Source organism: Monodon monoceros, unplaced genomic scaffold, assembly GCF_005190385.1.
Source record: "Monodon monoceros isolate NGI ecotype Baffin Bay Population unplaced genomic scaffold, NGI_Narwhal_1 Super_Scaffold_13, whole genome shotgun sequence".
Taxonomy (NCBI): Eukaryota; Metazoa; Chordata; class Mammalia; order Artiodactyla; family Monodontidae; genus Monodon; species Monodon monoceros.
Window position 1 is genome coordinate 39,538,335 of NW_021703769.1, and position 20,022 is coordinate 39,558,356.

Below are 20,022 nucleotides of genomic sequence, written 5' to 3' on the forward strand. Positions count from 1 at the left end.
TGGCGGGGAAATTTTTTATTTAGTGAAGGTGACTTGAAGTGAACTGGTCCCCGTGAGCAGGTTTTTTCTGTGGTCCAGATCCTACAGGTAGCGATTTCTAAGCAAGAAGATCAGCACAGCAACAATTAGGCCAATCACAAATAAATCCCAGTATGGTCCAAGGGTATTGTCCAATTTCATCCATTTCCATCTCATGGTAAACTGCTGGTAAGAGACATTCTGTCAAAAATAAATCGAAGCCTCCCACTTCATTCAGAACCATCATCGGCCTCCATCCCATCCCCCAAGAGTTGCTCACTGGAGTTTTCAGAGATTTTGGGACCTATTTGAGACAAACTTACATTAAAAAACAGGATATCTCGAAACAAATGCACAGTTTCCAGTTTTGTGAGGGCAAAGAACACAGGTATGTGAGCGTCCGGACTTGTTTGAGCAGCCATATCATATAATCTCCTGGCCAAGAGAACGTCCTGGAAAGAGAAGAACAGCCCATACTCATTAGGTACAGATTCTTTGGGAGAAATTAAATGGAATCCGTAGTTTGAAATACAGTAACTTATCTTTGGTAGGCTGAACGCTCTTCCCCCATGGCCCCCACAAGATGCTCATGCCCTAATCCTTGGAACCTGTTAATATGTTATGTTACAATAGCAAAGCAAATTTTGCAAATGTGATTAAGGTTACAGACCTTAAGATAGGAAGATTGTCCTGGATGACCTGGTGGACCCAGTGTAATCACATGAGCCCTTCAACACTGAGTTTTCTCAGAGAGCAGACGAGAAAGGCATAGAGATGTGGCAGAGGAGAGGTCAGAGGTTCTAGCGATGGGAAGGACTCAACTTGCCCTTGTGGAGGGGCCACGCAGACAGGAGAAGGAATGTGGACAGCCAGCAAGGAAATGGGGCCCTCAGTCCTATAAGCGCAAGAAACTGAATTTGGCCAACAGCCTGAATAAGCTTGGAAGCAGGTTTTTCCCCAGAGCCCTCAGTAAGGAACACAGCCTTTATTTCAGCCTGTGAGACCCTACAGAGAGGACCCGGTCAAGCTCACCTAGCTTTCTCACCTACAGAAACTGTGAGATACATGTGTGTGGTTTTAAGGCACTGAATTTGTGGTCATTTGTTAGAGCAGCCATAGAAAACCAACACAGACTCCAAAGAGCTTTCTTGGATATCTCTGGACCAGACCTTAAGTATAATTCCAATTAAAGGGGCAGGAGAACAGACACTAAGAGTACATCTCCCCAAACAAATGGCAACACAGATAGTGACTTCCTAGTACTTATCATACCTGAAGTTATGGGATTTGTTTATTCATTGTCTGTCTCCAGGTCCCTGAAGACAAGGGCTTGCACTGCCTGTTCACCCCTGAATTCCCAGTGCTTAATGAAGTGCCAAGCACATAGCAAGTCTTTGATAATACTTATCAAATGAGTGAATAAACGAGGAATGAGCGAATAAGCTATTTTGGTTCTCAGGCTGGAATTTGGTTCCATAAATGACGTACTATATTTTTAGGAACTTGTTTTTCCCCATTAAATTACGCCATGGTAGATCAAAAAGCTTTCATTTTCACCTACTTACGGCTTGTTTTTGTTTGCTTTATATTTGCTTTGTTTTCCCAAACCGAGTAATGAAAAGGCTAAGTAGAATTGCTTTTAAAGGTTGAAGCACCCTAGGCCAGTGCCAGAATTATACTTTGCTTGGGTGCCTGTGGATTATTTTCAAAAGAAGGGGAAGAAGAGGGATTTTTCACAAATTGTGTTCATCCAGTATCTCTCTGTTTCTCCTCTCCATCTCCCAGACCCCCGTTACACAGGGTTCAAGAGTTGTGAATCCTTGAGGCCTCTGCTAAACCCATTTCTTGGGTGGTGTCCTCTCAGCTATGTTTTGCCTGTCATTTCTTAAATTTTTCCAAAGCTTCGTGGACTGGTAAATGTATTTGTTTGAGAAAGAGGAATAATGCTTGCTTAAAATAATTAAAATTCAGGAGACTGTTCCAAACAAATCTTCCTGGCAACAGAGAAAATGGATGTTATAAAAACTCTAAATTGTGTCTCTGATTCCAACAAATTCAGAGGGTGTTCACTTGAAAGCACCCTACAGATCACAACAGCAGTGTTACCTCCACACACGACAGGCATGTTAACTTGGATGGGACGTTCAAGGAGAGGCAACCTTTGTCAATATCTCATTCCTTCCTTCTTATTTGAGGCAGGCAAGAGTTATTAATTTATTTCTTGAGGCACAAACATCACAATTCAGTTGCTTAGCTTATAATAAAAAATAGCAAAGAAGTACCAGTTAAAGTGGGATGAGCTGGCTCCCAGCCGAGGTAGCCTCACGATTCGCAGTGGGGGTGGGGTGCGATAGGAAAGTCTTTCTTTAAAATTCGCAGAGAAAGAAAATCCTAAACCCTTCTGCCTAATTAGGGCAACCCATATAAAAGAAATTTTATTACTAGACTCTAGAAAAGACTGCTTGTTCTTTGATCCTATTTAGTAAAAAAAAATCCAAACCATTCACACAAAGAAAATTCCCCGTGATAAATTGTGCTTTGATGATGGCTAGGGTTCATTATTTAAGTCCATTGCACATCCAGTCCACTTACATTTAACTTCTCTGTGGTACGTTTGAGTTTATTTTGCTTTAAATTCAGTGATTTAGGAGATTATATAAACAGATCTACAGACTTCTTAAGTGTTTCTAACTCTGATGTCAGGTGTGCCGAAGTACCGCCCTATGCTCACATGTTCAAAAGCTGCTTATAACTCAAAGATATAGAATTCTCCAGCAATAAAGGATCTGGTTTATGAAAATTGTTCAGTTACATGACTCAGGAGTTTTCCAGCCCCGAATCTTTGGGTGTCATCAAAAATGTCTTATACTGGGACAGAGGTAGTTTTTTGAATAATTCATTCTTGTTTTCTTATTATAAATATGTTAATTAGAGGAAACTTTGAAAATACAGAGGTGAACAAATAAGGAAAAAACACCCACAATCTCACTGTACAGAGGTAACTACTGATATTTCATACACATCCTTCCAGCATTCCAGTGTTTTTGTATATATTCATACATACATACTTTTAATTTAGGAATTTTTCATTCTGTATGATACTTTGTCTTCTGTTTTCTTAACGATATATTTCAAAAAATATACCATGTCTTAAGATATTCCTTTAGTCTATAATATTTTTATTTTTAATGGTTGTACAGTATTTCATAATAACGACTAGTACTTATTAAATACTTACTGTGTGACATTCACCGCTGTCATTTATTTAAACCCTGTTACAATTCTGTAGGGCAGATGATATTATTAACTTCATTTTAAAGATGAAGAAACTGAGGCGCTGAGAGGTTAAGTCACCTATCTAAATTCATATGACTTGTAAATGGCAGAGCTGAGATTCAAATCCAGAGAGTCTGCTTCTAGCCTGCTCACTTAGTCACTAGGCCATAAAATATATAATGGAGTAGTATACCACCACACAATAGTTGATATAACATGTTCTCTATTTTGGAGTATTTTGGTTGTTTGTAGGGTTTTTTTCTAATAAATAAAGGTATTCACACACAAATTTTTTGGCACATTTCTGATTATTTCATTAGATAATAGACATGTATTTCAAGAAAGGTTATGACCATTTCTAAGAGATGTATATTTTGTCCTGTCATATTTCCGAGGGGGCCATTTTAATGTCAAACTTTAGTTTGGCCTTTCCAGAAAATAATTCTATTCTGGTGTTTAAAGCTTCAGCTCTAACACTCCATAGGAGGTCAGACCAGACAAATGAAAAAAATAAAAATGCTTCGTGCCATAATTACTTTTATTTTTGACAGATCTATTTATAATTTATTCAGTAGATGTGGTTTTGTTTTCCCTGCAGGATCCAAAAAATGTGTTATTTAGTAGGTCTAACTATATATATTGAAACTCATTTCCAAGGATAATTTCCTCTCACCTTTTTTCTTAATTTAGATAGATTTTCTAGTCAGTATCTTAAAACATACCTGCTTTCTTCCATTTTAAAAACAAAACAAAGGAAAAAAATGAAAAAATAAAAAGAGCGTCATGTGTGTCTTATACTCTATGTTACAAAAACATTTTAGAACAGAATCTGACAGTACTGATTCCTCTACCTGAATGGTTTCCTCTTTAACAAGTTTATAGTATTTCACTTGTGTGTGCATGCATGCACATCATTTTGGGCTTTCACTTTAGTTATGGACGTGTCTCTTCCACAGTAGACTATGAACGCTTTGAAGGGTGTCTTGTTCTCGGATCCTTCTTGACACAATGCTTCTTGACACAAAACAAGGACTTGATAAATATTTGAGTAAATAAATGAATGAAGAAAAGCAAGGCACGTTACCATGGTAGTTTAGAAGTAGATGTCTTTTAAATCTAGGGCTTCATTGAAGGGTTCATAGAGGTGATGATACTGGAGCTATTCTTTGAAAAATGGATTGGTCTTCAATGGGCAAAAATGTGGGAGAAGATCATTCCAGCAAATGGGGCGATGTGACCTAAGGTCAGGAGGGTGCAGTTCAAGGTCTTGCGGGGAAAGGAAAAGCAGTCTAGAAGATATATAGGGAAATAGTGGCATATCAAGCCATTATTGTCAAGGTGGATTAGGTCAGGGAGGGTTTGAATGCCAGGGTAAGAAGTCTGGACTTCATTAAGCAATCGAAAGTCAGTAAGATTCTTTTATTTTTGTGTTTGTTGGCTTGTATTTGTGTGCACGTGTGTGTGCATCTTTTGGGAGGAGTGTGGGGGAGGGGTAGCAGTACTAGAGTTATACTTTATCAAGAATAACCCAGTGGGGCTTTGTTAGCTGTATTATGTGTTAACTAAAGTAATGCTAACATCTGCAACCAATAAACCCCCAAATTTCAATGGTTTAGCACATTCAACAGTCGAGTGTGGATGTTTCTGGTTGGTGGTAAATCTTTGTAGGACAGAGCTTTCTCTGGCCACACAGTTCAAGGAAGAACACTAGAATGGGAGACCCCTGAGAATCCTTTACAACAAGTAGAAATTCTGGCCTGAACCGGGATAAGGCCAGAAGGAATGGGCAGGAGAGGATGGGCAACAGGTTTTTTTCATGGTTATTAAATTTTTGAAGGACTTCTGAATCAAGTATAAATTGAGAAGGAGTTTCATAACAAATTGTGAGCCGAGTGCTTATATTTCTAAATTAGTTCAGGTCATCTCTCAGTTTCTCCCTAGGTATTATTTTGTGTTCCCAAAACAATGGTACAGTCAGTCCTGGTCCACAGTTAAGTCAAGTGAGCTTAACTCAAGGGCGGAAATTGGGGAATGAGATGTTTCTCAGTGAAGCTATTAGGATAATTGACCTACATCACCCCAGTCCCAAATCCTTTCCTAAAGACGGATGAGAAAAATAATGACCCATATTTTTACCCTGATTTACCAAGAGTCGATTTATACCTTACTGCCTTTTTCCAGGGGGCTTACATTCAGAGTTTACCAAAACTTCTTTTGATTCTCAGAGAAATCCTGGTAACGATGTTAGACTCATCTGTCCCACTGGTTTGCATGAGGTTTAACTAATAAAGAGGATTGTGAAGAGCCTTGCTGAAGACATGCATAATTACTCGATGTCTTGGGTGCTATGAAAGCCTGTTCTCCTAACTGCTTTGCTTTCATTAACCATAAATGGAACAAGCTTTGGACTTTTAATTATCAGCATATTCATTTTAAAAATTAGAAGAGGTGATATCTCCTCATTAATCTGACTACGAGATAGCAAGATTAATAAACTTGGCCCCTGGGTACTTGGTAATTATTTTACTAATTGCTAAACAGAAGAAATTAATAAAGGCAAAGAGCAATGGGCCCTCATTAACTAAATCTAAAATTCCCGTGTCCAGGTCTGAGGTTAAGCGCAGCCTCTTTTTTTTCTATATGTAGAGACTTTCTGTAGGAAAAAATTTATCTGTGACAGAGAGACTGATCAAAATGAACTACCCACGATTTAACAAGAACCCTGACCGAAAAGAAAAGAAATGTGGCTAGAGAGAAACTTCAAAGTTTTTCTAGATGTATGAAATATGTGTCTCGACAACTGCTTTTGGACATTGTGAAGAAAGTGCCTAGGAGAGAGTCAGCAGTGACTTGAAGGAGGAAAACTGAACCCCTGACACAGTGGGCTGTGTAGTCGGCCTTGTGTCCTGAGAGGACGGCTCTCCCCACCCCAGGGAGTCACTGCTAAATGACCTCACTGTGAGGACAATGGGGCTGTTAAGTCCTTCTCCATTCATATGGGGGCAGGAGAGCTAATCTGAATTTAACCCATGGGGTGGGGTCACTTTTATCCTATACACACAATGCTCCTCTCACCAATGTTGTTATGTTTTACATGGGGAATGATGAACAAAAGCGTTAATCCTCTTGAAGCCTTACTTAGCAATCGCTCACATTCTCTTCTGATCTAACACTGTTTCACTACAAAGCCCTTTCACAAAGGCTTATTCATTTTATCCTCAAAGCCTGGGGCAGGGCTTGTATCACTGTTCTGTTTTACAGATGTGGATGACAGTTGGAGGGGAAGGGAGTGTGGCTTAATAACATCCAAAGGATCATCCAATCTAGCTATTCGATCCAGTCCTACCCGCCCCAATGTTATAAAACAGGAAGCTTGCACCTGCTAGGAATGGGGAAAACAGACTGCATTTGGATTTGACATTCTTTCTACTGCTTAGGGTTCTGGGGATGATGAAAAGTGATCAGTCAAGAGGCAGGCACAGGAGAGGCACAGGCAGGCACAGGTCTCTACCGTTGGATTGTTGGCACCTGAATGAGAAGCTCTTGCAGCCGTGTGCACATGAGCAGTTGTCAGCTAGGAAATTCCCCACCAATAATTCCCAGTTACTATAACAACTGGAAGGAAAAAGAAAGCATAGAAAATTCAGTAGTGCCGGGCCCAACTCTTTCCAACAGCAATGTGGGGTCAGCCAGATCTGGGTTCGAATGATGGCTCCACCACCGATGAGCCCTGCAAACTCGGCCCTGTGACTTAACCTGCACTGTGATTTCCTGATGCACACAACAAGGACAATGATAGGATGCGTCTCATTGAGTGGTTATGTGACTTAAATGACATGGTATACATAACACACCAACACCTGGCTATCGTAATCACCTTTCTCACCCTGTCAGATCCTAATGCCATCTTCTGCCTTAATTACACTGACTGTCTGAAGGATCTACCCGCTATCACCTTGTAGTGTTAGCCCTCTTAATGAATACACCTCATCTCCTCAAGTCGGGTGTAGTCTTTGAAGGATGGAGATCTGTTTTCTTGGGCTTCTCTAGAGCACTCGGCATTATGTCATGTACACAGTGGGTGTTTCAAAAGACGTTTCTGGATTAATGCCACCTCTGTATCCAGCTCTGATCTCATTCTCACTTTCTCCTTATTACTGAGAGCTTGTGAGTCGATGGAAATTTTAATGGAAAAAGGCCTGTGGGTGGAAGGCAGTGGGGGCAGGGCCTACTAGTGTTGCTGGAAAAAGCGTGAATTTACTATGACTCAAATTGGCCAAGACTAGATTTATTCTCCTCGTTAGTTCCATCCTTGGGCGTCATGGAGAAAATAAATTCTACCTCATAGGGTTATATCAGGATACATAATATGTGTTGGCATGTGGGAGGGACTCAGCAAATATTAAGTCTTTTTCTCTACATTGATGACATCAATGAAATGTGAAACATTATAAATTTTCCTTCCTGTACAGCTGCCGTTACTAGGTTGGATTATTACCAGCACAATTACCTTTGCGATACCTAAACCATGTTCATACATATAGGCCAGGTTGAACATGGCTTGTGCGCTGTGGTATTTGTTGGCTGCGATGCTGTAATGCATGGCTGCTGTTTGATAGTCTTTCTTAGTCCCGTAGCCATAGTAATGGTAATCTCCAATTTTCACTCTAGCGAATGCATTGCCTGATAGAAATATTAGAAAGAGAAGGAGAATAATAACTCAAATGATTCATGTGTAGTTCCTAGTAAATCATTAGTATCAGCCTAATGATAATCTATATAAAAAAAGAAAAAAACACTCAGAGTCCCAGAATCAGAATTAGATATGATTTATGGATATGACACACAATGCTAGCTGTCTTTATTGTAGGATAACTCCCACAGTATAGTACAAATGTTCTTAAAGAATAAAAAATTATCAATTTTACCTTTTAGATTCATTTTTTGAAGGTAGGTCAATTCTTGGGACACTGGATCCCACCCTTCCTTTTCTTAGCCTTCACTCCTGAAGCTCTGCTCTCCTGCATCACCAGTTTCTGCCCCTCTTCTAGTCCCAAGAGTCATCCAAACACACTCTGGTATCTTCTATGAACAAAACCAAACCTTTATCCCATGGCATCTCCTTGTAACTACTCCCCATTTCTCTGTTCACTTCACACTCAGCCTTTTCAAAAGTGTGTTCTACACTCACTGTCTCCAAAGCTTCTCCTCCCACATACTCTTCAACCCACCCCACTCTGGCTTCTGCTCCCTCCTCCAAGAAACTGCTATTTTTAAGGTGGTCGATAACCTCCACGCAGCCAGATCCCCTGGTCACTTCTTGTCCTCATCTCACTGGACCACTAAGCGGCACTGGAATCACTGGTGCTGTCTGCCCACGCCCTTTCTTCTCTCGACTTCCCTCCTGCCTCAGAGGCCTGTCCTTTTCAAACTCTTGCCTGACTCCTCCTCTACCCAGCTTCTAAATGTTGGAGTATCAAGGGCTCGTTACTGACTCCTTTTTCCCCAGCTCCTCTCCCTTCTTTTCTCTCCTCTCCTCCCTTCCCCTCCTCTCTCCTCCACTCTGCTCTATCTCAACTCTCTTTCCAGGTGATCTCATCTAGTTCCATGGCTCTATGTTTCCTATTTCTGAACTTGTATCTATATTCCATCTCTCTCTAAGCCCCAGATTCTTACAACTGCCTTCTTGACTTCTCTGCCTGGATCTCAGACTTAAAACATCCACTAGAGATTCTTAACTCCCTGCTACCCCTTCCCCCGAACAAAGTCATCAGTTCCTTTCCTCTATCAGTGCCAGCACCACCATTTTTCAGGCCATAAATCTAGGGGAATTATTCCCAGTTCTTTCCCCTCACTTTCGTTATCAAATCCATCAGCAAATCCTGTTGGTTCTACCTTTAAAACACACCTGTTTCTCTCCAGCTCCTCCACCATCTAGTCTAAGCCTGGAATACTACAGCAGCCTCCAAAATGTGCTTTTAGCTACACTTTTCGGTCTGTTCTCCACACAACAGCCAAGATGATCTTTTTCAAATGTAAAATCAAATCACGTTATTCCCCCAAGCGCTTCACTTTGCACTTGGAATAACATCCAGATTCCTTACCTGACCTACAAGTTGTGCCTTATCTGTCTTCTGCCTCCCTGGCTGGGCTTACCACATGTCACTTTCTCGGGATGCTCTAGCCTTCTTAATATTCCTTCAACACACCGAGCTCATTCTTGCCTCGGCATCCCTGCAGTAAGATTCTTCAAGCCCCTCTGCCTGGCATGTTTGCAGTTCCTCTTACTCATCATTCTGGTCTCACTGCAAACTTCGCTTCCCTTCTAGAGCCTTCTCTGACTACCTTGTCAGACTACATCCCAGTAGTTATCCATCCCATCTCCATGTTTTATTTCCTCACAGCATGTATCTCTCTTATTTGTTTACTAGTTTATTTTCTCTCTCTCTTTCATGAGAGAGAATTTTGAAGCTCTTGATCACTGATATAGTACCAGGATGAGAATGGTACTTGATGAATATTTATGGAATGAATGGATAGACAGTGTAGGAAACTTTTTAGAAAATGCTTCCCCCAGATGTTAAGTATTTTACAATCTTAGTTTCCAACAAACATGAAAATATTCAGGAGTAGAAAAAAATTCACGTGACTTTTTAAGATATGAGACTTCAGTCTTTTGAAGGCCACTTAGGGATGACCTCTAAGCATCTCTTTGGGGCCCATGTTTCCACTCACTAGGGCTATATTGATTGAAAAGATGAGGGAATGCTCATGTAGGACATCCACTTCAGCTGTGGCTAACGAGCTGGCACAGTCTAGGCTTACTTGGAAAAGGGGAAAGTACCCTGTGTGGTATGGTCTGATGTGTATCATTAAGAGCTATAGGACTCCTTCCAAGTTTTTCTTCCCATTTGGCCTAACGCAAAGCCTAACATTTTTTGGAATTGATTCCTTTGGGTTCTGAAGTTCTTTTAGTCTTCTGGAACCCTATACTAAAATGTAATACCATGAGCCGTCTTTAGTTTTCTTGGAGTAGAAGTAACGTCGTAAACTTCTTAAGCTGCAAAAGATATTAGTTGTCAGGGTTTGCTTCTCAGGTGCTTCAAAATGTGCAGGTAGCTCGGGGTAAGACCTCATAGAAATGACGTCCAGGAGAGGGGCTCAGAGGGGCCTGCAGAAGCAAGAGACCCCTCAAGCTCTAAAGAGAAACCCACTCCATTTCTAATTTTGCACAAAGCTATCTTCCTTTGACCCGAAGATTCCTTCTGCACCATAGCCACAAAAGAACAGGACTCTGCATTTTCAAGCTTTGCAAGCAGTAAGCAGGACCCCTGAGGTCTCTAAGAATGAAATGTTGTGAACAAGCAGATTCTCCAGAGGATTCAGCTCCACCCTAATTAGGGGACTGATGGGGGTGGGGGGCATGTGGCAATCCTGACAGGCTCCTAGGGGGGTCACTAGACAGTGGGAGGGATTTCCCCTCCAATTTCACAGTCACAGGCTGGTGGCTGAGTCCTTATGGTTCAGCACCCTCCTCACACTCCTGGAACAAACATCACCAATGACTGATTGGAAACCTAACTTCCATTACTAGATTTCCTAAGCTCAAGACAGCCATTCAGCAACCACATCTTTGGGGACAATCATGCCTGACCTCTCTGGTGACACACAATTATTTTTAGTGGTCTGACAGTTTTATACTGGTGAATTCTGTTTAATATTAATGTCCTCTCATTTTCAATGTCTCTTTTCCTTAGTGCAATTTCCACAGCATTTCCTGGCTTGGAATAAACCTGTATTTGTTACAATTCAGTTGATTTACCATAGCTGAAGGGTTGCTGGTGTTGTTTCCTTACTCCAAACATTTTAGAAAACAAAGAATTTTCTTTTTTTAGGGAATTTCTCACTAAAATCACACAGATGGCTTGCTGCTGCAGTACCAGCTCAGCTGGACCTGAGAAGGCACCACTGTGACTTTTGCTTCTGCCTCATATTATCATCAGCTGAGAATTGTTTTTATTCCATTCAATTCTTATAGAAAAGGGATGATTCGGCCTTAGCCTGAGACAATTTTAAGAAACTTAATTGGAAGTAAAATTGCTCTCTTACCGTAAGAGAGCACCTCACATATCCAAATGCCAATAGTGACAGCTTTGCAGAATCTCTCTGCTATTAGTAATATAATTTTAGGGAAAGAATGGAATGAGACATAGTGATGCAAATGCCACCTGCCACTGCTTTCCCACCAGTGCTCCCTACGGCGGGGGGGGGGGGGGGAGGATCTTGCTAATTAATTCTTTTTTTCCCTTGATGCTACCATGCTAATGGTTATAATAGAGATCTGAAGCTTGTGGTAATACTCAATGTGATATTCTAAAAGAAAAATCAAACAAGTCTTAGAGCCATAAGTAATTTAACCTATATAAACTCATTGAAACATAGGTCATATCTCTGATAAGTTTAGAGAAACTCAGCAAATGAGTGACTGAAGCCAGACCAAGAAAACTGATTTCTTGAGTAAAACTGCCATGTTTCAAACAACCGTTCTGATGTCATGGAGACAGAGCCATAGAAAAATTCCTATGGTTTGCTAAACTGGAGACCCTGAGAATAACAAAAGAAGTTCCTGGAAATGACCTCTAACCAAAGACTGACCCTAACATCAGTTTGAAATACCACCTGCTAGATATTCTGCACCTTTCTGCCTATATGCCCAAGAACTCAGCCGGAGCAAATCAGATGAATAATAGTGGACAGGGGCCAAGTAGTGCTCATTTTTATCTAAGTTCTGTACCTTGAGTGGCAGCTCGATTCCACAGGAGAAGTGCCATTGGATACATCTTCTCTTTTTCAAGGATTTTAGCTTTTTCTAAAAAAAAAAAAAGGAGACATTCCATTAGGAAGGCTTAAAATACCCCTACAGTAAAGTCATATATGCATATGTATGATTGGGGAATTGCAGAGAATTTTAACTTATCTTACTAGATTCCAAAATGAATGCTGAATTGCTTTGAGCTACTTCATAACCCATTTCTGCAAGTAGTGCATATTGAACAAGAGAAGAATCTATATCACCATTCTTATAGGCAAAGTATGCTGTCAGGAATTTCTCAGCCCAGTGGCCTAGTTCACAGACACCTTTATAAAGCTGTATATACAAAGAGAAATCAAGCAGACCAGTTAGCCAATACACTTCATTCCAGGTAAACGATAAATAACCTCAGTCTTCAGTTCCTGCTGGCTGGTCAGGCAAGGATTTTAGGTCTAAAGCATGGCTTTTGAAAATTATTTAGGGTGAGGTGTTAATACCTTTCACAGGCATGAAGATTACAGGTGTGTATCTTTTTTTTTTTGTCTTGAGCTTACACTTCCTGAGGCTTGTTTTAAATATGTGTAAATGAACTTTTCTGACTTGGGGGCTATTTGGCAGGACAACAGAATGTAACGACTTCTGTTTTTTAATAAAAGGGATTTTCTGGACGCTGCTGCCCTGCGAGGATGCGTTATAAGGCTGCAGCTGATATGGAGAAGAGAGAATGAAGGGAAGATAGTGCCTGAGGGTGTAGGTGACATAACCGTGAGGGAGGTGTGCAGAGCTCTGTGGGGACAACCGGCAACTTAGTTGAATAGCCCTTATGTAACCAAAAGAGGTTAACCATACATAATTCATTAGGAATTGGCAAAGGAGCAAATCTAAAGATAGATTATTAGCTGGCAGGTTTTGAAACGAATTTCAGAGGGGCCAGGTTGCAACATGAAGGTATTTATATTGGTGCAGGGGAAGTGTTTCATAAATCAATGAAGGACATTAAGGCCCTAAAAGCATTCTTTTGAAAATTGCATCACTATCCCAGGCTGAAGGAATTCACTTTCTCAATTGTCATCCAAATCATCAGAAAAACCTAAGGACCTGGCTTTCTGGGAAGAAGTGAGCTACATTTTCTAGGCTAAATCAAGCCTTTCATGTCCCAAGTCGCAACTCCCAATCCTACTAGAAGTGCCAAATTGCCCTGGAGATTTGATTGAAAGCTGAAACAGAGCTCCGTAACTGAATTTGGAGGCGAGCTCTGAACTTGATGAAAAGCCAGATGCAAGACAGGAGGGATCATTTCTTTTCCTCCCTTTCCCAGTCTGAGTTACATCACTGCTTTTCCTCCCTGGCAAATGTCAATGTTCACAATGTCAGCTGGAAGAAACAAAATAATATCTATAAAATCAAAGACACCAACAATCTAAGGACAGTATCACCTCCTCTCTGTGATAAATGAAAAGTGCTTTAGAAATAGCCCGTGATTTACCTCCACAGCAGTTCTGCATGATCTTAACACTCCTGTTCCTGTGGCGTACATCTTGGCCAGGTAATAAATGGCGAGGGGCTGCCCACTCTGAGATGCCAAGTAAAAATATTTGAAGGCAAGTTTATAATCCTTCCATACTCCAGAGCCAGCTGAAAATTAAAATTATTTTGAGCCACCCCTTATTTACATTATTTTTTACATTATAATCTATGGATGTAATGCTCATAGTGATTCCTGCTATTTTAAATAGGATGAGAAAAGCCAACCAAAAGTCAAGCTACTCTAGATCTACTATTTGGGGGAAAAAAAGTTGAGTTAGATTTTAAGTAAGAATATGGAAATGTATGTTCTCGACCCATTCAGAAAACTGAAGGAGATGGACTGTTTAGTCTCATGAAAACATCTCCTCAATATGGTATAAATGCAATTAATGAAAAGGAGACCAAGTGGTAGTCTCTGAGGACCAGAAGGCCCTCCATGCTGTGTGTCACCATCCCTGTCATCCTTCCACACCAGGAGACCAGTATAGCTCCTCCCAGCCATAACTATGGAGTTTGGAGCCGGTAAATCCCAGCTCCAGGAGGTCCAGCTCAGACTCAGCTCATTGCTTGGAGCAAGGAGAGGCATTTGGAGCTAGGATGGAGAATCAGCTACTCCCAGCAGCTGGGATTCTTGTCCTGGCTCTCCCATTACTCCTTTTGTGACCTGGGCACTCATAGGCACTTCATTTGCAAAAGGAAGGGCTTTCACTAGGTGGTTCTGAAACTGCCTTCCAGCTCTAACATTTCTTAGCCTTTAGAAGCAGTGCCATGTTGCTGCTAAGAGCAAAGGCTCTGGAGGCAGGTCACTTGGGTTTGAGTCCCAGCTCCACCAAGTGTGTGATCTTGTGTAAGATGTTTGACTTTGATATGGCTCAGTTTGCTCCTCTAGAAATGGTGGGCTACCCCCTAGATGTGTAGGTAAATACATGTAAGTAAATACATGTGTAAGTAAATACATGTGTAAGTAAATACATGTAAAGACTTAAACATTAGCCATAACTATTACTCTTATTCTAGATGCTTGAGGAATCTGATAGACCCTGGGCCTGGGATTTGGAATAAACTAGAAGAACAAGACTATCTTAGGCAACCTCCCAAGACCATAGAGAACAGGCCCTCCACCTGGGCTATTGTGGAAAATGCCAGCTGACCTCTTGGCCATGCCTGTCTTTTTTTTTTTTTTTTTTTTTGTGGTACGCGGGCCTCTCACTGTTGTGCCCTCTCCCGTTGCGGAGCACAGGCCCCGGACGCGCAGGCTCAGCGGCCATGGCTCACGGGCCCAGACGCTCCGCGGCAGGAACCCGTTTCCCCCGCATAGGCAAGCGGACTCTCAACCACTGTACCACCAGGGAAGCCACCAGACCTGTCTTCTTGATGATGCAGTCTGCTGCTGCCCTTGCTCCACCTGACAGGAAGGACTCAGCAGGGTTACTCAGGTGTGCTCAGATCTCCTGACACGTGTCTTGGCCACTCTCTCTCTCTCAGTTCCCACAAAGATTATTACAAACCTTCATGGCTTTCTGAGATCACCTACCCCAACCACTCTACCTTCGCTCTCAGAAGATGACTTTGTACCTCTGAGCTCATGGAGGGAACCCTCACATTATCTTTCCTCACTTGCCTCTCTCCCCAGATTTACAGCTGCACCATCTATTCCACCGTCTCTCCAGCCTTTGAGGGTGAGAAATCCCTCCTCTTCATCAAAGCTAATGAGACCCCCACCTACCTGGACCTGATCAGATACTTTCAGATTTGCCACTGGTCAGATTAGATCAGAAATGCCACCTAAATATTCCCAGAACCTCTTCATCAGTTATCTCATCTCTCCCATGACACATTAACCACCTCCACTGGCTGGCTCTCTTTTTTCTGCCAAAAATTATACTCAGGTCTCTCACCATCTTAAAAACAACTCCCTCTTGATTCTCGGTCCCCCTCATGCTACTATCGCCCTTCTCTCCTCCATTTAAAGGCACACTACTTCCAAGAATAGTTTTACTCATCTACTTCCTCACCTTCCATTTACACCTCAGCCCACTGTATCTGGCTTCCATCCCAACCAGTTCAATGACCTCACAAAATCCTCCTTATCGACAAGTCCCACAGATACTTGGCCCTTTCTTCCTTTTTTTTCTTTTTTTGAGACGTGAGAACTAGGCCTTTCACTGAATTTCAAAGGGGTACTCATTCATTTACTCTTTCTTGAAAGTTCTATCCCTTGTCCTACTTAAGGTCACCTCCTCCTCACCCCATTCCTCTGACCATGCCTTTTTATTTTTTTCTGATTTAAAATTTTATTATAATATTATTCAAACATATAAACCTAAATTTAGAAATAAGTTGTTCACACTTGCAGGCCTTATTCAACAATAAATATTTAAAAATCAAAATGGACACACAAATCAAATAAAAACATAGTATAAGTTAATAGCATTTGTTTAACATGACAGATAATGTTGTTTGTGACAATAAATCACTGATGTTGAATTTAATATTAATATGATGAGGCTTCATGTCAGCCTCCATAATTTTCAGCATTTTGGCTTCACTGTTTCTAATGCGAAAAAAGGTTTACTCGCATAAATATGCTGTACAAAATGAAATTTAAAACTCCAAGGAGTTGTTTGATAGCTCAAGTTAGTATCATAATTTATCAAAATTCTTCCAGCAAGAAATTCTTACATGCCAATTTTCATTAATTGCTAAAGATTAGCACAAAGGTTAGTGTTTTTAGGGAATTAAAATCTGCATTAAATGGGAATTTAATCCATTTATTTCTGGGAGTGGAAATGATTTCTTTATACTTATGATAACATTTCCTGCTAAACTGGTATTCTGGAAGAAAAGTTAAATATTATTTTCGAAACTAAGTATTCAATCAACAACAAGCATTTACTGAGCAGATTTCTCAAACCACTATGTGCCCTGTGAACACAGATCTCTCATTACATTTTTATATTTGAACTGCCAGAAACCTCTCTTGCTGTGGGATGCCATGGAATTATTTGGCTTTCACAATGGCAGGCATTAATGCAAGCTTGAACACTAAAATGGAGTAGCAATACTCAGTGTTAGGACAATCACCAGATGATGAAGAATATGTTCATGTTGTTCGTTAAAGATCATCATTCAGTGTAAATCCACATTTAAAATTCTGGTTTGAAATTCATGGTTTTATAGCAATTTTTAGCTCAATGCTTAGAACTGCTCAGCAAATAATAACTATTTTATTATTGTTGTTGCTATTTATTTATTTAAAATATTGGTTGGCAACATAGCCCAAAGAAAAGGGACTGGTACCAGAGCAAGCATTCTGAGTCTCTTTTTCAATCTCATGCTGACTAGCCAACTCATGGATATCTCTGTATTTGAGGTTCCTATCCATTAATGAGGTTGAAACCTTCTAGAATTGTTGAGAAGATCGCATGAGTCTAAAATGTAATTCAACTGATGTATATTATGCAAAAGCCCCAAGGTAAGTCATATGGCACCATATGCCAGTGCTCTGAAAATCAAACAATGCTGTATACATCTTAGATATTCTTCTAGTAGACATGAGCCAATTTGGAGAAAATAAATTTCTCAAAAATAAAAGAAAACCCACTAGGAATAGAGCATCGAATCATTGCCCCTGGACAACTTTTGGTTATTTTAAGACCAAACTATTGTGATTATTCTCAAATCTTTCTGAAGCTGAGAAAATATTCAGAGAAGGGATTCTTTACCTGGAATTCATGGATAGGCTTCAGGGAATGTAAGTTTCTGAAATGTATCCAACATTTTTTTTGGGGTGTGTGTGTGTACACGTGTCCTTACGCACATATCTGAAGGGGAAGGTTTATATTTCATCAGATTCACAAAGGTATGTATAAGAACCAAAATGTATATGAACCACTGTTTTGGAATAAGACTCTTAACCCTTAGTACCACTTGAGAATTAACACTTTACTTTGATCTGAAACTCGGATGTTTTTATGGAATCATTTTTCTGGGCATAGTGCTACAGTATTAGTCCTAGCCATAATTGTGATGCAAAGTATTCATCAATTTAATAAGGATAGTTACATCATTTTTTATCTTGATCAAAGATAAATGAGGACTATAGATTAAACAATGGCATATATTGCAACCATTGAGCTGATGCCATTGGACTGTGTTATTTGATTTGGAATTATAGTATTATCTGGCCCAAAATAAGGAGCACCACCTATCTTGGGCCAGATAATACTATAATTCCAAATCAAATGGCCATGCTTTTTCAGTCTTCTTGTGACCACTCTTTCTCTGCCCGTCTTTTCAATATGGCACCAAGGATCATCAGATTTCTCACCATGGCCCACTCTCCTTCCTCTCACACTCTGTCTCCTTTCCCTCTGCAACCTCAGTTACTCTTACTAATGCCTGTATGTTGATGTCTCCCCAAATCTTTCTCTCCAAGTTTTACCTTTCTTGTGAGTTTCATACTTGTTTCTGGGTTGTGCGCTGAGTGTCACACGGCACTTTAAACTTAAAATTTTCAAAGGTGAGCTTTCTGATTGCACCTCATTGCCTCCTCCCCCCAAATGTCCTTTTCCTCCTGTCTTCTTCAAATTCCTCCTCAAATTGCTGCCTGAATGTTCTATCTAAACCACTTACACCAATCCTTTGATTTGTCTTAAAAAAGGAGCAGACTTTGCATGTATCATTCTAAGTAAAGCAGCCATATGTGTAGCACTTACAGTAGTACATGAAGCCTAACTGAAACTGTGCGTTTGGCCATCCCTTTTCTGCAGCTTTCTGAAAGTATTTAAGTGCTTCTGCATAATTCTGCAAGATAATTACACTTTGTTACTCAAAGGTACATGCATAACTCCATGGTAACAATTGCCTTCCACTTTTCTTAAGAGCATAGTTAGTGCCCTATGTGATTTAGGCTAATTAAAGTAGTATCAGAAGTATTATACATTTTATTTCATTATTATATTAGATTCTATTAAGAAATAATTATCTTATTTTCATTGTAAATTATGTCTTTTCCTACATTGACAGTAGGTTTTGTTAGATATTGGGGGAAGGTCACTCAAAAGACAGAAAGTTAAAGTAAGAAGATAAATTTCTCTATGAAAAAAAAATCCTCACGGCTTAGATGATTTCTAAGGTTACTTAGAATCTGTGATTCTAAGATATAATTAGGGTTGTTATTCTTGTCACAAGTTTGTTCTATGTCTCTTTGGCAAATATTTCACTGAATTATTTTATTCTCTATTACCAGATATGATACCTTGGCAAACCAGGTAATAGAGACTAATTCCTTTAGATTAATCAGTGATCATGAATTTCACCCTAATAAATTGCTAGAAATGTTGAAAAAGATAAGAAAATTATTTAACTTACCACAGGAACTCCTTTCCCATAAAAGTAAAGAAGACCAAGCCCATGAAGACCAATGGCATTGCCCTGGAACAGGTTTAAAAATCCAAGTAAAGTCCCAGAAGAATTCACCATACGGAAAAGTATTGCAAAATCATTCACAATATTTGAAATGCAGCCGGTAGGAGATGAACTAAGGCAGGTGAATCAGGCAGTTGGTGTTATTCTGACCCTCTCTAGTTTCTCCTTTCACACTTTCATAACCCACCTCTGACTAGAAAGAGGGAGATGAAAGTCAAATCTTTCCTCCAGTCTTTCATTCAGCATTTATTTAGTGCTTGCTTTGTGTGTGACTCCGTAACAGGCATTGGGCAGAGGTAGGAGATGAAAGTCAAAAGATCAATAAACCATGATCCCTGCCTTATAGACTCCTGGGCTCTGAGCCACTAGGTAGGACCTCTTAATCATGTCAAATGTGGTAAGTCCTATAGTAGAAACAGATAAAGAGTGTTGTGGGCACCTAGAAGAGGGAGGCTAGGTGACGGTGGGTGAGACTAGGGACTGAGCAGATTGAGTTGTCGGAGTTGTTGACATTTGAGCTGGGTCTTAAAGGATGTGTAGGAGTTTTTCAGAAGGGAGAAGTCTATCTAGACACTTGTTACCTGCTTTGGTCAAAGGAGGTTGACATAAATGGCCAAATAACATTTGGAGACTCTATGAATTTCAATCTAGCTGTTATGGATGGTAAAGCACTGTTACTGCTTGTAAGGTTTATAGTATTTCCTCAGGGACTTAAGTTCTGATAGAAAACTCTCCAAATTTCTCTTTACCACTTAAATGTATTTATTTGTAATTAGTTTTAATAATTTAATAATTGAAATGTAATTATTGCTGATGCAACCAGAATATTCCTCGGTGATACATGAATAGCACATAACTAGAGAAGGCATAGTTCAACAACTATTTCAAGACTCCAGACTTTGAGCCTATGCATGTCAAAGGGCCAGCTATTGTAAGAATTCTTGAGGACGGTCCACCTG

General features: G+C 40.2%; 1 protein-coding gene across 2 annotated transcripts in view; it reads right to left on the reverse strand.

The window, feature by feature from the left end:
• SEL1L2 (SEL1L2 adaptor subunit of ERAD E3 ligase) overlaps window positions 1-20,022 on the reverse strand; it is a 116,427-nt gene continuing 96,405 nt past the window's right edge. Inside the window, exons 13-20 of one of the 2 annotated variants that reach the window (XM_029219289.1) lie at window positions 19,007-19,069; window positions 18,352-18,439; window positions 13,593-13,741; window positions 12,277-12,442; window positions 12,089-12,163; window positions 7,805-7,977; window positions 342-470; window positions 6-201 (exon numbers count right to left, since the gene is read on the reverse strand). In XM_029219289.1, the coding sequence (XP_029075122.1) occupies window positions 82-201; window positions 342-470; window positions 7,805-7,977; window positions 12,089-12,163; window positions 12,277-12,442; window positions 13,593-13,741; window positions 18,352-18,439; window positions 19,007-19,069 (963 nt within the window). In that variant the 3' untranslated portion in view covers window positions 6-81. Of the gene's footprint in view, window positions 202-341; window positions 471-7,804; window positions 7,978-12,088; window positions 12,164-12,276; window positions 12,443-13,592; window positions 13,742-18,351; window positions 18,440-19,006; window positions 19,070-20,022 lie in introns of both variants that reach the window. The other variant, XM_029219290.1, reaches the window with a different exon arrangement.